The following is a 13,836-nucleotide window of genomic DNA, read 5'->3' as shown; positions in this document are numbered from 1 at the left end:
AGAAATAAGAGGGGATTATTCAGGGTGGCCAGAGCTGCAAAGAATGCTCTTGCACTTCTGTAATACTGCATCTGATGATCTTAGAGTGACAAGATAGCAAATGTGAAAAATCAAGACAGAAGGTGAGGGGTAATAGGTGCCTGTAAGAAAAAGCCCCAAATATCAGGCTGTCCCTCTAAAATCAGGATACCTGGTCACCTTAGATGAACTTGACTAGAGGAACAAAAGGAAAAGTTGTGATAGGGTAAGGAGGAGGAAGTGGAGGTGAGAGAAGAGCCATAACCTTAACACATACATGGTTTCCTCCCTTGCCACATCAACTGGCAGCACTAAAAACAACCTGGAATCTGAAAGTCAAGCTAGGTTCTTTCTGGCTCACACATCCACAATAAAGATCCTGCTCATACAAATTAATTAAGACAAGTCTTATTTTTGCATGAGCTAGAGGAGAACCTAGCTCCTGCAGCTATATTCACCCTGGAGCACTCGCACAGTAATAGGTTTCAGTTCTTTTATAATGCTTTTTATACACAATTCGTAAATTGTTCAGTCAATAGTCAGCAGCTATAACTGAACCCATATAAGAAGTGTATCATGGTGCTATTTTTAGACTAGAACCATGATTTGATGTGCTAGCATTCCTGATAGCATGCTAGATCTTTGAGAGATAAAGGAGGAAGACTTTCTCTGCTGGATCAGGGACAACGAAAGCCTACATTAATTTGCAATCTTGCATCTAAAGGTGACAATGTAGAAGCATGCAATAAGTTAAGAGCTATGCTGAGGTTCTCCAGTACTAGTTCAGATTGTTTCTGTAAAGTAGAGTCTACCCCCCTCGACTCCAACGATGAACATGGGGATGAGTCATTAGCATCTGCTGGCTCACTGCCAGGGAAAGAGTAATTCAGCTTGTTAATAGAGGCTATATGGGCTATCATAGGCTGTAGGAAAGATGTGTAGCTTTTTCCAAGCCTCTGCTGTCTCTTGGTTAGGTCTTTAGGGGAAGGATCAGCTTGTTTCAGATCGAAGGTAATGAACACACTTCTGAAGTCCTGTTCCTCTTGAACCTCTCCAGGAGTTTTAAGACACCACCACCAGGTGATCTAGGGCTCTGAAGCTTGATCAAGAGGCCTAGCTCATCACTACTGAAGTGCCTGGTGGAGCATTACTTTAAGAAAGGTGACATTTTCCCCCATACTCAGAGGATGGAAGAAACTTGAGGCTTTTGGTTTAGATCCCCCCCTCCCCCCCGGTAATGAGAGCAAAGGGATGAAACAAACAATAGACTGGCATAGAAGGGCTGCCTCTAGTTTCCTTTAGAGACTTGGCTTCTTTCACTGTTGTGGGTAGGCCCAGTAAAATGCCATCAATAGCTCATGACTACTCAAGAAGATGCCTCTCATCGTGAGGTATAAGCGTTGTTTAGCTTCCTTCTTGCCATTCCTGAGGCCACCAGGGGAACTGAAGCACAGAAAATGGTTTAGTGTGCACCACCTGTCCCAAGAAGGAAGCATAAGCCATTAGTCTTCTTCCCCCCACCACATTTTACTTTCCCCCTCCTACCCACATGAGACCATTGCATAGGGTCTGGAGACAGACTAGTATTATTACCCCTGGATCAATGAGTAAGTTTACAAGAAGCCTAACTGGCTAGGGGGAGGAGATTAGTCCCTAAATGAGGTCAGCTATAGGAGTTCAGCCATAGTGGGCCCAGGAAGGTGCCTACCTCAACTGTTCAGTAAATAAACCCTGTTGAGGCCAGTAGGATGAGCTAGTTCCTCCTTATTAGAAAGGAACATAATCTGACTTGTGTTCCAGTGCTGTTGGTTCTCCTCAACTTCGTTCAGATACAGGACAAATCTCTTCCATTTCACCTCCATTGTAAAGATCTTACTACTCCTGAATTATGGTTCTTTTCCCAAGTGACTGAATGGAGAGGGACGAATAGCCTCCTCCCCCTAGGGACATGAAACAGTTTGTACTCATTACCTGCTACACCCAAGAGCAGACCAGTGACATGAAGTTGCTTTTTGCTATATATTCAAGCTATTAACTTAACACTGTTCCACATGACTTGATATTTGGAACATTTGCCTAGTTTTATACCCATCTATTGTTACCAGACAATAAGTAGACCTTAGCACACAAGCGGCAATATTAAATGACAGTGGAGTCCTTAAGTTTTTATTTGTCCAAGAAACTCAAAGGCATAGTTAAGGTCCAACATCCAACATTTTTATTTTAAGCATAACAAAATAAATTTGAGATCACAGTGCATGGGAGTGAGCACGTTAAAAGTGACCAACCATTCTGAGATAGGCCCTACTTAAGCACTGGGGGCTCATTATAAGTTTGAAAATCCTCCAGAGACTACACCAAGCTGTGCCAACTCCCCAACCCCATCTCAAATTAAAAATAAAAATAAAATCAGTTTCTCCCAAGTACCCCCGGGCAGGTTTCTGGAACTGGCTTTTAAACAGTTTGCTATTAAAACAAAAAAGCCACTTGTTGAGGACAAATATAGAACAGGCTCTCCCAGACCTAAAGCAAGAATATCACATCACTTTAGTCAGTTAAGGAAAAAAAGAAAACTGAACTATTCTAAATGCCTCAAGTGAGTGGCTGTTTCACCTTCCATTTACACGAGGAACAAAAAAAGAACGAAGTTCTGACCTTTAATTTTTCCAGTGTCCATGAATGCAGCCCAGTTTTCCTTTCAAAAGCCCTTTAGTCCAATCAAAATGAGCTATAGACTAATACATTTTAACTACTGTGAAGAGCAACAGGTAAGCAAGACTTCAGCACTTGGAAGCACTAGTTAGTCTTCCCATCAGATATTACCAAGGCTGAGAATGTTCCTCTGAATGCCCAAACTTGGCCTGGACTCTGAGCCAACTGTGACAGGAACTGGTTTCCTGCCACACAAATACTACTCCCTGATCCAGTGCAGTGTGGCATGTCCCTCAGTAAAGGAGAGGGAATATTCCAAGTTGATGGATGGGCTGAAGGCTTATATTTGAGTTTCCTTTTAATTTAAGATTATTTCTCCTCTTCTAAGTCTCTGTTCAAACCTCTCAATGAACAGGAAGTCAAGAGTTATCACATCATTAGTCAGCAATAGAAACCCCTGAAATATAGGCAGTGTGTAAATACCAAGTGCTTGTCTCCAACAGCAGGTCACTCTGGTATGAAAATTGGAGTTATTTCCATTATAAAGTTTGTTCTAAGGGGTGAAAATTTCAGCTAAAATTAAAGCAGCTAGTATTTGAACATAAGTATAAAAAAATCAGAAGTGAATAGGGCATTTAGAGGTAGGGTCACTGCCTGCTTCCTTAAAAAGTATGCTTTAGCTGCCAGTCTAACTGATAACTGGATAAGCAGAGGATAAATACGGTAACATTTGCTCTTCCCTTAATTTGCAATAAAGGGAAAATGCTGCTGTCCTCACACCAGTTCAGAGTAGCTATGAATCACACAGAGGTGGTCATTCAGAATACCTGTTGTGGTCTAAATGTTTGGGTGCACTAGCCTAATGTGCATTAACAGTTCATTAGAGTAGTAGCTCCACTTCCTCTAAAAAAAATTTTGGGGGATGGGAGAGAAGAGATACAATGAAGTCTTAGGACTTCTCTACACTTCACTAAGCACTACCAACACCAACAGGAGAGCTTGTCCCATCAGCATAGGTACTCCACCTCCCCAACATGGAGTAGTTATGGTGATGGGACAAGCCCTCCCATCACTACAGTACTGTTGGCACCAGGCGTTAGGTCAGTATAACTATGTCACTCAGGGGTGTGGATTTTCTACACCCCTGAGCAACGTAGCAATACAGACATTAGTTGATAGTACAGACCAAGCCTTAGGAGTAGAGATTAGATTTCAAGAGGGCACATAGTACTGCCTATAGTTAAGGCTACATTGCAATTGGGGTGACTGCAGCATGTGTATGTCCACACATCCTGCAGTCACTCCCGATTGCATGTAGACACACTCTTAGTCTCAAGTCAGGCTAGCCCAGCAAAACTGGTAAACAGATTCTCCTGGGGCTCAAGTGTTGTTTAGACTATAAGTTACATGGCTGGCGTTTCTGAAGACTTTTGTGAAGCTACTCCTGCAACAGTGAGCTGTGATAGTTCTAGTGTAAGATTTGAGTTCTATTCAAATGGAAGTTTTGCTTCCAGTATCCAGGCAGGAGGTATTAACTATTGCAGTTCAGCCTCTTACCCCACATTCAACCTGTACTTGAACCAGAAGCATGCAATGGCAGCACAAAGCCTAGTTGCAAAGGCATCATTAATACCACTAAGGGAGACTGAATTAAGTGAGCAGCCTAAATTTAGGTTAAGGCTTCTACTTAAACTCTTCCCAGTGCTCATTCTCATGTTACCCAGTGCTAAAAAAAGACGGACTTACAAAATTGGATAAGCCAGTGAATAGGTTGCCAAGAATACTTTGAAACAGAGAAAAGCTGGACTAGTAGCAGCACCTTATGCGAGGCTATTTATTACTCCAGCTCTACCGCACCATTAGGCCAGGATTGCTGTGGAGCAGTACAGAGGAAATAAAGTACATTCTAGCAATACTCTTTTGCCAGTGCCAGTTGTGAGCCTGGCAGAGCTAGATATGGCTTTGAGACCTTAACTTTAGGAAGGCAGACTGGGGGGTGGGGAAGAGTATTTCAACATATAAAAATTAAAGCCAGGAAGCTGACCATTAGGAAGATACTGAGCCAGGGTCGCCATCTAGCATGTGGCTCTGCAACTCAGGAATCTGGTTACTACACCAGCACTTTGAACAAGGGGAAACAAAACAAGGTTTCCTGAAACTAGAGCTTAGCTACCCTGGCTCCAGAGGGATCCATAGCCTTTTCCTCTGGCTTTCTTCCTCTCCTAGAAAGATGGTTACCCTTTCTAGGTAACTTCCTGGCAGCCAGATTTCTGGCCTTGATTCCCCCCACCTTCCCCAACCTTTCTGAGTTTAGGGTACATACAGCAATACCACCTAGGCAGATCTGCAGTAGTAGGATTTATTACAGTTAGTAAGACTTTAGGACTAGATTTTTTTGAGAGATCTCAGCAGTCAGCAGCTCTCAGAAGAGGGGAGTTGTACACATAAGAATCTGCCTACTTCCTTCAGGCATCAAAACAGGAGCAAAGGTATGTGGGTTTTTTTGTTTTGTTTTCTTAAAGATCTAGCCCTTAGATCCTACAAGAGAAAACAGCTTTGAGTCATATACACATCTATCTGAGACTGAAAGAAACATGCCCCTTTCAGGAAGGGGGTTGGTATTAAAGTTAGTATAAAGGATAAGTTCAGGTATTGATAACAGAGAGACTAAAAACCATTAAAAAGGGACAATATTTGAGGTATAGTTTTACTCGTGATCCTCTTGAGAGAGTTCTCCTCCTCCTCCCTTATTAGTGGTCCTTGTTAGTGGCACTGGAGAACCCAAAACTACCTGTGTTTGATTTACTCCTGTACACCACCTTTGGTAAGCTTACTTGCCTGGGTCTGAAGATTTTGGCTTTAGACAATAAGGTAGATTGTCAGTAGATTTGGTAACCACAGGAACTTTAGAAAAAGAGGACTAAGTTTTCAAATTGGTTCAATCTTTTTCTGAACATGGCAAGGAAACGCCACACTTAGACGCACAAGTAAAGATTTTTTAGGAGTAGGTGTCTTCATTTATACTTGGCAGCATAAAGTAGTGCTGAGCACCTAGAAGCCCCCCAGTTAAGTCAATGAAGTTGCTAGATACTCATTTTTGAAAGTCAGCTGTTTGATATTTAAAAGAATGCTTCAGGTTAGGCTCAAGTTTATTCTTCTCTACTTTAGACTCCTACCTAGCCATGGTTATGCTAACTGAATAACTAAAACTAAGTGTTTCATATTTTACATCTGTCCTGCTGAAGTGGTCCTTATGAGTCTGCCATCCAAGAGTCAGACATACCGATAGCTTTTTATTGGAGGAGGAATTTTATCCTTTTGAGAAAGGGGCATTAGAGGAATTTTATTCTAGCAAGAAACAGCCTTCTATGGTTGTGCCAGAGGAGTGTTGCCCAACCACTGCTTTTGCCCTTCACCTCTAGTTCTGAAGATTTGGGTCCTCATCTTACTTTCTACTTCATTCTGTAGAGAAGTTTGAATCCTGTGCTTAATACTTGACAGTTAAGTTATTGCAATTCCAGATATTGAAGTATCACCCCAGGCTCAAACAGGAGAAGACAGATGTAACTTCAACTTACTGAAGATGGTAAGAAAAGTTATGCAAAGCCATGCTTAAATATTGGCTAAGTCTATTTGAAGGTTACCATGTGTAGGTTATCATTTTACCCTCTTTCCACTTCTGGGAAAGAAAAGCTAAGACCGCCAGGTCCTCTGCTGGACTGTACTTAATCCATGTTTCACTACTAGGCATCTAAATAATCATATGGGTTAATGTGCCAATAAGCTTCCCTCCTATGGAGAACTCTGGAAGATTTGGGATTTTTAGCCTTTGGTTAGGTCTACACTACAATTAGACACCCACTGTCAGCTAGCTCAGGCTGCAGGGCTGTAAAATTGCGGTGTAGATGTTTGGGCTCAGGCTCTAGCCTGAGCCCTGGGACCCCATAAGGTGGGAGGATGGTCCCAGAGCCCAGGCTCCAGCCTGAGCCCAAACATCTACACTGCAATTTTACAGCTTCAGCCCCTCAATGGGTGTTTAACTGCAATGTAGACATGACTCTTCTCTATTGGTTAGGAAGGGTCAAGACAAAAGCCAAGCATCCACCATTTAACTAGATTCAAGACATACTCCTTTGAAGAGCAATCCTTCCCTTCATAGAAAAGGGGTCTCCACTTCAGAGATTACTCATAACACAGTATGGCCTGATTTCTGCCTTATTCAGTCTTTGTGCTACACTATTTAACAATCATATGAAGTTGCAGTGAAGACACAGAGGAGAATTTCAATAGGTCTCCAAACAGCTTATCTGATGCTATGAACTTGTGATAGGGCTATTGTTGAACTCTGAAAGGAGCATTTTCAGTTTGAGACAGGAAATTATTAGATTAGTTTCTGTAAGGGAAAGGGTTTGGTCCTGCCCAAAGGTGTACAGGAATATATGCATTTGTAGGAGGCACTTGGTAAATATCTAAATATATTTGAGAAAAGGTTGGGTGTTTGGAGTGTGCCATATAGGCACACCTCATCCTACAATTTAGGAGAAAAACATGCTTTCTTAGTACTGTACGTGGTGGTGAAGAAAGGGCATATTAAGCTGAGCTTTAGTATAGGAGGTGTGCTATTCCTATTGGAACCCTGTGAAAGACATTCCTGGGAAGGGTTGCCCAGTCAAAAAAGGATTCCAGTTCCTTTAGAAGGGCAGGCTTCAGACATCAATTTTTTTTTTTACCCGAACATTGTTTCAATACTTGTAATTGTTTTTGAAGCTTTAATTGTGTTAAGGACTTCAGTCTTTAGTACATATGAGTTAACATTCTGGGGAATTGGTCAGCTGAGAAATTCTCTTCTGAAACTTGACACCCAAAGAGTATTTCAAACCTGCCCCACTGTCAAACTCCTCAAGAAATCAATTTTCAACTCTAGAAAAGCAATACACAGCTACTGCAGGAACCAGTAAATTCTGGAGCCCCCCCATGAAAAAGGACAGTGTCCCTACAGTGAGCCATTCTGTAAAGCTAGAAAGTACAAGATGCTCATGCACAGCATGAGCTGTTAGGGGGAACAGCTTATGCAAGAGCTTCCAATGGAAAAAACTGACCAGGACTTGAGACTGAGGGAGTGTAAAGTGAGCAGGGGAGGCAATAAGGAACACACAGAATGATCTTGTTGCTGCTCTAGGACAGAATGTCTTTGGTTCTGTGCAAGTTATTCTCACAGTTTCCTCTCAGTATGCAGCTGTATTACAGTACCTAAATCAAATGTGCAACAGCCATGTCCTCAAAAATTTATAACTAACTAATTCCAAACATGAGGCCATAGGATCCCTTCCCTTAACAAAAGGGCAATAAGGCTTCTTGTGGCTTTTGTACAGAGGGTCCTGAAAGGTGCTTTTTTTTTTTAAAGCCAGGAACCTAGTGGTGTGATCACACTGCACACCAGGGAAACAGCAGAGCCAGAGGTAAGCCACAGATTCCCTTTAGAAAGCCTCTGGTGATTAATGGTTCCCACCACAAGATTCCATTTAAGAAATGCTCAAGTTAGAGATTAGTTACAAGGCAGCCAGGTGGGATAAGACTGGCTATAGGGGATGGGAGAGTTTGCAATATAGTAGTTGCTGAAGTTCCCATCGCTGACATAGGGTGCTGGCTGATAATAACAGGTAACATTAGTGGCATTAGGTATGATGTTTTGTTCTGCCAACACTCTAAGTGCTAGCAGCGAGATCAGGTTGAGAGTCTGTCTCCGCTCATGTCCCATGAGGCACACTGTGCTTGAATTTACCACCCTGCGCAGGATCATGAGATAGTCATATTTGCTTCTCTCCTCTTTGGAGAAGTGGTTCTGGAGGTAAGTCTCCAGTTTGCGCTGCTGATCCAGGATGTCAGGGAAGTCTATGAAGAACCGGGAGCACATGTAGCGCTCTAGAGTTTTAATCTCCTCCTTGTCCATAGGCTGGAAATCCCGCACTAAGAGGTTGCTGTACTTCAGGAGCCCACCACCTCTGATCTCCTCAGGATTCTTGGTAGCTATCAGTCTGTTTCGGAGGTGATCAAAGGCTGCCTCGAAGTCTCCATACATACTCTCTCCAATTACAGTTGGATGGAAGTGCTCCGACATCGGATTTTCTGAGCAGTCATAGTAAAAAAGCAAGGCATCTAGTATGATTTGGAAGGAGTCCACACTGAACTCAAACTGTCGTCGTATGCGATCTACAAACTTCAGCTCTACATTCCTGCCATGTTTGTTGGAGAGTGATATTAAGCTCCATCGGTCCGTCTCTGTGGATACTTTCACTAGCTTCTGGATGTAGGCTTCTTTCAGTGTCATTGGGCTGATTTTTAGTTTGCTCACCCCCTCTGGCAAGAAGTTTAAGAGGGACCGCAACACCACATCTCGGACTAGCTGAAACTCAGCTTCAGTTGGAAGGGACACTTGAAAAATTAGGTCCAGATCTTTGCAACCCAGTCCATTATCCTTGACCAAGACGTGACCAGCTGCAGAACCATTCAGCCGGACATCGTGTACTTGGATGCCTGCCTCATCCAGCCTGTTGCGAACAGTCTGAACAATGTCCTTCAGGGTTATTTTCAGTGTTGGGAAGTTGCCACGTCCATGGATTGGAACCACCTCTGTCAGAACCTCATGCAGACGGCTGACCTGCTCCCAGCTCAGTACACTGCATGACATGCAATCAGTATTACTTCCTTTGCCTGCCATTTTAGAGTTTGATCTTCTCCAAAGAAGCTGGAGGGGAAAGAAAAATATTAAGTCAGATTTCACTGTTATCACAGAGCACAGGCTATACATCCAGGAAGTTAGTCTATTCATATCTTCATTATACACAGTACTTGAAAAGCCATCCACCTACACCCCAATAATGATCTCTTTCTGAAGAGATATTTAGTCTGTCTTGTGGTAGACAAAAGTAGTTTCATGCTCAGTTTTGCTGCGAAAGACTTTTGTTAGCAGCTGACCTACCGTCAGCTACAATCCTACATGCTGCTGCATCATGACAAAAAACTAGTCTTTTGAATTAGATTAAGGGCCTAAATTTCATAGGAACTGTAAATCCACAATGCCAACTCAAAATTCAGCACTTCTGAAGATCAGATCTAAGATATTTCTATTTACAGCTGAAATAATTAGATTTCACCTCCAATTGCCATGATGCTGGAAAGCAAACTCAGTCTGTACCTTATCACACCCCAGTTAAAGAAATCCAACCCCACTGAGCTCAAACTCAAATTCTTACCACTCTAAAAGTTCTAAGATATTTCAGGATCCTGAATGCAAGCTGAAACTACACTTCAGTCATATAAAAGCTAAAGCCCCGACATTACTCTAGTCTCACCCTGGTCCTCAAAAGAGAAGTCATTAGTTACAATGCATAACTATTTTTGAAAATACTGATATGCTTGCACTGACATTTTGCCTCAATTGTGAAGGAGCTAGCATGAATTCAGTTAAATGCTATTAAGGGTCACATAATGACAGTATCTCACCTAGTTTTATGCAAAGGTGTTTCTAACCTCAGCAGCTTGATGTCAGGCAGCAAGTCTGATAATGCCTAGTCTTAGTCCAGACCTTTTGAAGTCTGTGTTGTGTTGAAGTTGAACAGACTTACATCTTACTTGCCTAAATAGCTTTATTTGAAAATGTTAGACACTTATGGCTCTAGTATTCAACTCCAATTGATATTAAGTTACATATAAAGACACAGGGGAAACAGACACCTTAGGTTTCCATTGTGGCCAGATGCTTTTGCCAATCAAGGCCTGGTCTGTTGCTCCATCTTGGAATGCTCAAGGAGGCTGCACATGCAGCTGCAAGAACTGGTGCAGCAAACGTATTCATTCAATAGTAAACACCTCTTAGAAGCAGGAGGTCTTACATGCATTACTAATCTTGTACCTTCCTGTCAAAGAGCCATTGCAATCACACTGCAAGGAGGAGAGGGTTTTTCAGGCAAGAGATGTGGCTATCAGAACTGCAGGGTTCTATACCCACTGTCCTTCAGCCTTAGTGTGACCTTGGCTACCTCATTTCACCTATGTCCCCACTCTCCATCTGTAGAATGGGGATGACCCCTAACACACATGGGACACTGCGAGGCTAAGTGCATTTGTGAAGTGCTTTGAGGTCTTGGGTGGAACTTATTACAAAGACCTGATAACATCCTCTCATGCATGCATAGCGCTCATTTAGTTCAGTGGGTATGACAGGTCCCCAGAAATGCTAAGACCACTGTCTAAATGGATCACTGGCAAGCTCTCTAATGACATTCCATCTTTGGATCTCATTTACTTATCAGCCCTAAAATATTTAGTGAGCTCCTCAGACCCAGATGACACTGCTGCTCCCAAGTCAGAGCAAGGCAAACACAGGCCAAGATATCAAGCCTTCTGGCAACACTGCATGGATTAATTGGATCTCCTTGGACACCTCAAAAAGATAAGGAAGAACACCTACATGGCCCGTTTTGCTAGACCTACATAATTACTTCCGTCATCAACATTCTATGCCATATTATATCTAATTAGAGAGAATATATTTTCATTTATGCCACAAGTGTTTAGATGCTCCATCTGGGACAGACTTCCCCCTCCCATGTCAACACTAGTAACATTAAGTAATGTCACTTTTGGACCCAACTGAAGTGAAAAATAGTATGTAGAATTCTAGCAAAATAAAAAACTTTGTGAACTTTCTTTGGTACTGCTATTCCTGCTTTCAGGACACTTCTAGATGGAAAGTTAGTTTAGTGCTGCTACTACTGTCAGTTTCCTCAGAGGAATTTCTACAGTTGTGTAGAATTTAAACCCTAGGATTGTTAAAATCAGAAGCCTCTTACATCTAGGTCACTGGTTGTAATCATGTACAGATTAGATGAGATGTTAACTGGTAGTGGTTTAGTGACAACTGACCCAGCTGTCTTAGACTAGTTTCTAATAAGTTTGGGACATCAGAGCTGATTAAGGCATAGTTTACATTTCAGTAACTTCCATCCTAAAATTCTTTATATAAAGCAATGTGATATTAGAAGTAGCCTATGCCCTACCATGGTTCTAGACCTAAAGCTAGAGAAACTAGCTTAAGATAAATCTAGTTTTTAGACTCTCTGGAGAATTACAACAGGCTGAGATTTTTAATTTGCCCAATGAACCATTTGTATTACCTTGTAATAGTCATTAGTATAACACATATGAGTACTTCGTGTTACAGCAAAGAATATTTCTTAGACATCAAATAATACTTATTTGATAGAATGACAAACATTTTAGTTGTTAACTGCAGGTATACTCAGAATGCATTTGCTATGGCATTACATAAGTGTGGTGAATAGCAATATATATTAGAAGTGCAGAAACAAGCTTGTTGTATCTTATATGATCTTTAAGAATACAAGGAAAGCACATTTGCTGGTCTACACTTGGTTTTAGTAACTAGACAATGACATAGGTAGATGTGTTGACATAACAGCTGCAGCTACAAGCTTGATAATTTTAAATGCACAAGCTATTATACTTCTGCACACTATGTTCATCATCATCACTTGCTCTATATAGTGCAGCTACTGTTACATACAGTAAAGTTGCACTCTATATTGTATTACTTCAAGCATGTTGGGTATTATTGCAACCAAATTTGTACATCTGTGTTTCCCTCATTATAGAGGCACACAAAGTCATACCAAAATATGCCCAGTGTTTGTTTCATAGATGCCAAGGCCAGAAGTGACCACTGCCGATGTAAAATCCTCCTGTGCACCAGCCCTCAATATTTGTTCCCCATGTAGGTACTTTTAGGTCACCCCTTTACCTTCAGTAAGTTACCATCGCCCTTAGTCCCCCATGCAGGGATCTTGTTTAACGACTCACATGTAACAGACTTGTTTCCCCAGACTGTCTAACCCCCTTTGCCAGACATGCTGTGTCTTCACTGAAGACAGACTCCGTGGCAAGCAGGAGGTTTTCAGTTTAGCAATTGAGTTATCAGCGTGCAAAGGTAACTGCTGCAATTGGCTCAACAGCTAATAGGAGCGCGGACAGATCAGCCAATGCTTTAAGTGCGCCCCCGGGAGAACAGTGAAGCCCAGGGTGGATTTTGCTCATGGAGTTGCCTGCACCCGTAACCTGGAGGGGGTGTGCGGGGCACCGCCAGGCTCTGCCCTCAGGTGCAGCAAGCACGGGGCCCGCTAGTCTCCCCGGGAGCCGCGCACAGTCCGTGGCCTGCAGCGCAGCCAGCGCCGGCCGGGGGCAGCCCGGCCCGCCCACAGGAGCGCAGCAGGGCTCCCGTCAGCTCCTCGCGCCCGGCCCTACTGGCTCGCGCGCCGCTCATTAAACGCGGCCGCACGGAGTCTCATTCACTCACCTGCTCACTCGGCGACACGCGCCTCCGCAACCGCCACTCAAGCCTGTCACTCCGTCCAGCCGCCCCCCAGAGGCCCTATTTATACCCGCTCCAGTCACGCCCCCTCCGGCCGCGCCCACTTAATTTGCATGGCGCACGTGGGCGCCGGAGCCCCGCTGCTATAGGTAGCATCCGCTTTGTAAGTGGCCGCCGCCTCGGTGGATCGCGCGTGACGCAAAGCTAGCACGGCAGAGCCGGCGCCCTGGCAACCGCGGCTGATGGATCACGGGAGCGCGCCCCAGCCAGAGCGGCCAGCTTCGCGTTCCGGGAACGCGCCGCCACACTAACGGGCACCGGCCAAGCCAGGCGCCCCGCGGTCGGGGGGCGGGGCTTGGCCTTGGGGCTGGGGGCGGGGACCCACCCCTCAGACACCGCTCCCCCGCCTGTAGCCCCCCGCCGCGCAGCGGGACACCGTAGGGAGATGGAGGCGCGCGGGCTTGTGGGGTGGGGCAGGAGGGGGACGGGGGGCAGGAGGGGGATGGGAGCGCACGCAGGAGGGACGGCGGGGGTATATTGGGGTACTCCAGGGGGATGGAGCAGGAGAGGGGTGTGGGAGGGATGGGGGCTTAGGCCAGGTGGGATAGGACATCTTGCCTGGGCTTGCTCCGTGTGTGACAGCCATCATCCCCCAGTGAACGGGCCACCTGGCAGGCAGGGGCAGATGGGATTGCCTTTCACCCCGCGCACCAGCCTGCCCGCACCCTCTAACACAGCTGCTCCATCTCATGCCACTGGGAGCACCAGCCATTTGGGAG

The 13,836-nt window shown here is 44.2% G+C and overlaps 1 protein-coding gene across 1 annotated transcript; it reads right to left on the bottom strand.

The window, feature by feature from the left end:
- Window positions 1-6,728: 6,728 nt before the first annotated feature.
- Window positions 6,729-13,080, bottom strand: TENT5C (terminal nucleotidyltransferase 5C). The gene is made up of 2 exons (XM_077807347.1): window positions 13,043-13,080; window positions 6,729-9,415 (listed from the first exon to the last, which is right to left on the bottom strand). Exon 2 carries the CDS (start codon window positions 9,386-9,388, stop codon window positions 8,216-8,218), a length of 1,173 nt encoding a protein of 390 aa, XP_077663473.1. The 5' UTR covers window positions 9,389-9,415; window positions 13,043-13,080; the 3' UTR covers window positions 6,729-8,215.
- Window positions 13,081-13,836: the final 756 nt, after the last annotated feature.

This window comes from Eretmochelys imbricata, chromosome 1, assembly GCF_965152235.1.
Source record: "Eretmochelys imbricata isolate rEreImb1 chromosome 1, rEreImb1.hap1, whole genome shotgun sequence".
NCBI lineage: Eukaryota > Metazoa > Chordata > Testudines > Cheloniidae > Eretmochelys > Eretmochelys imbricata.
This window is presented reverse-complemented; position numbering and strand designations above follow the sequence as displayed.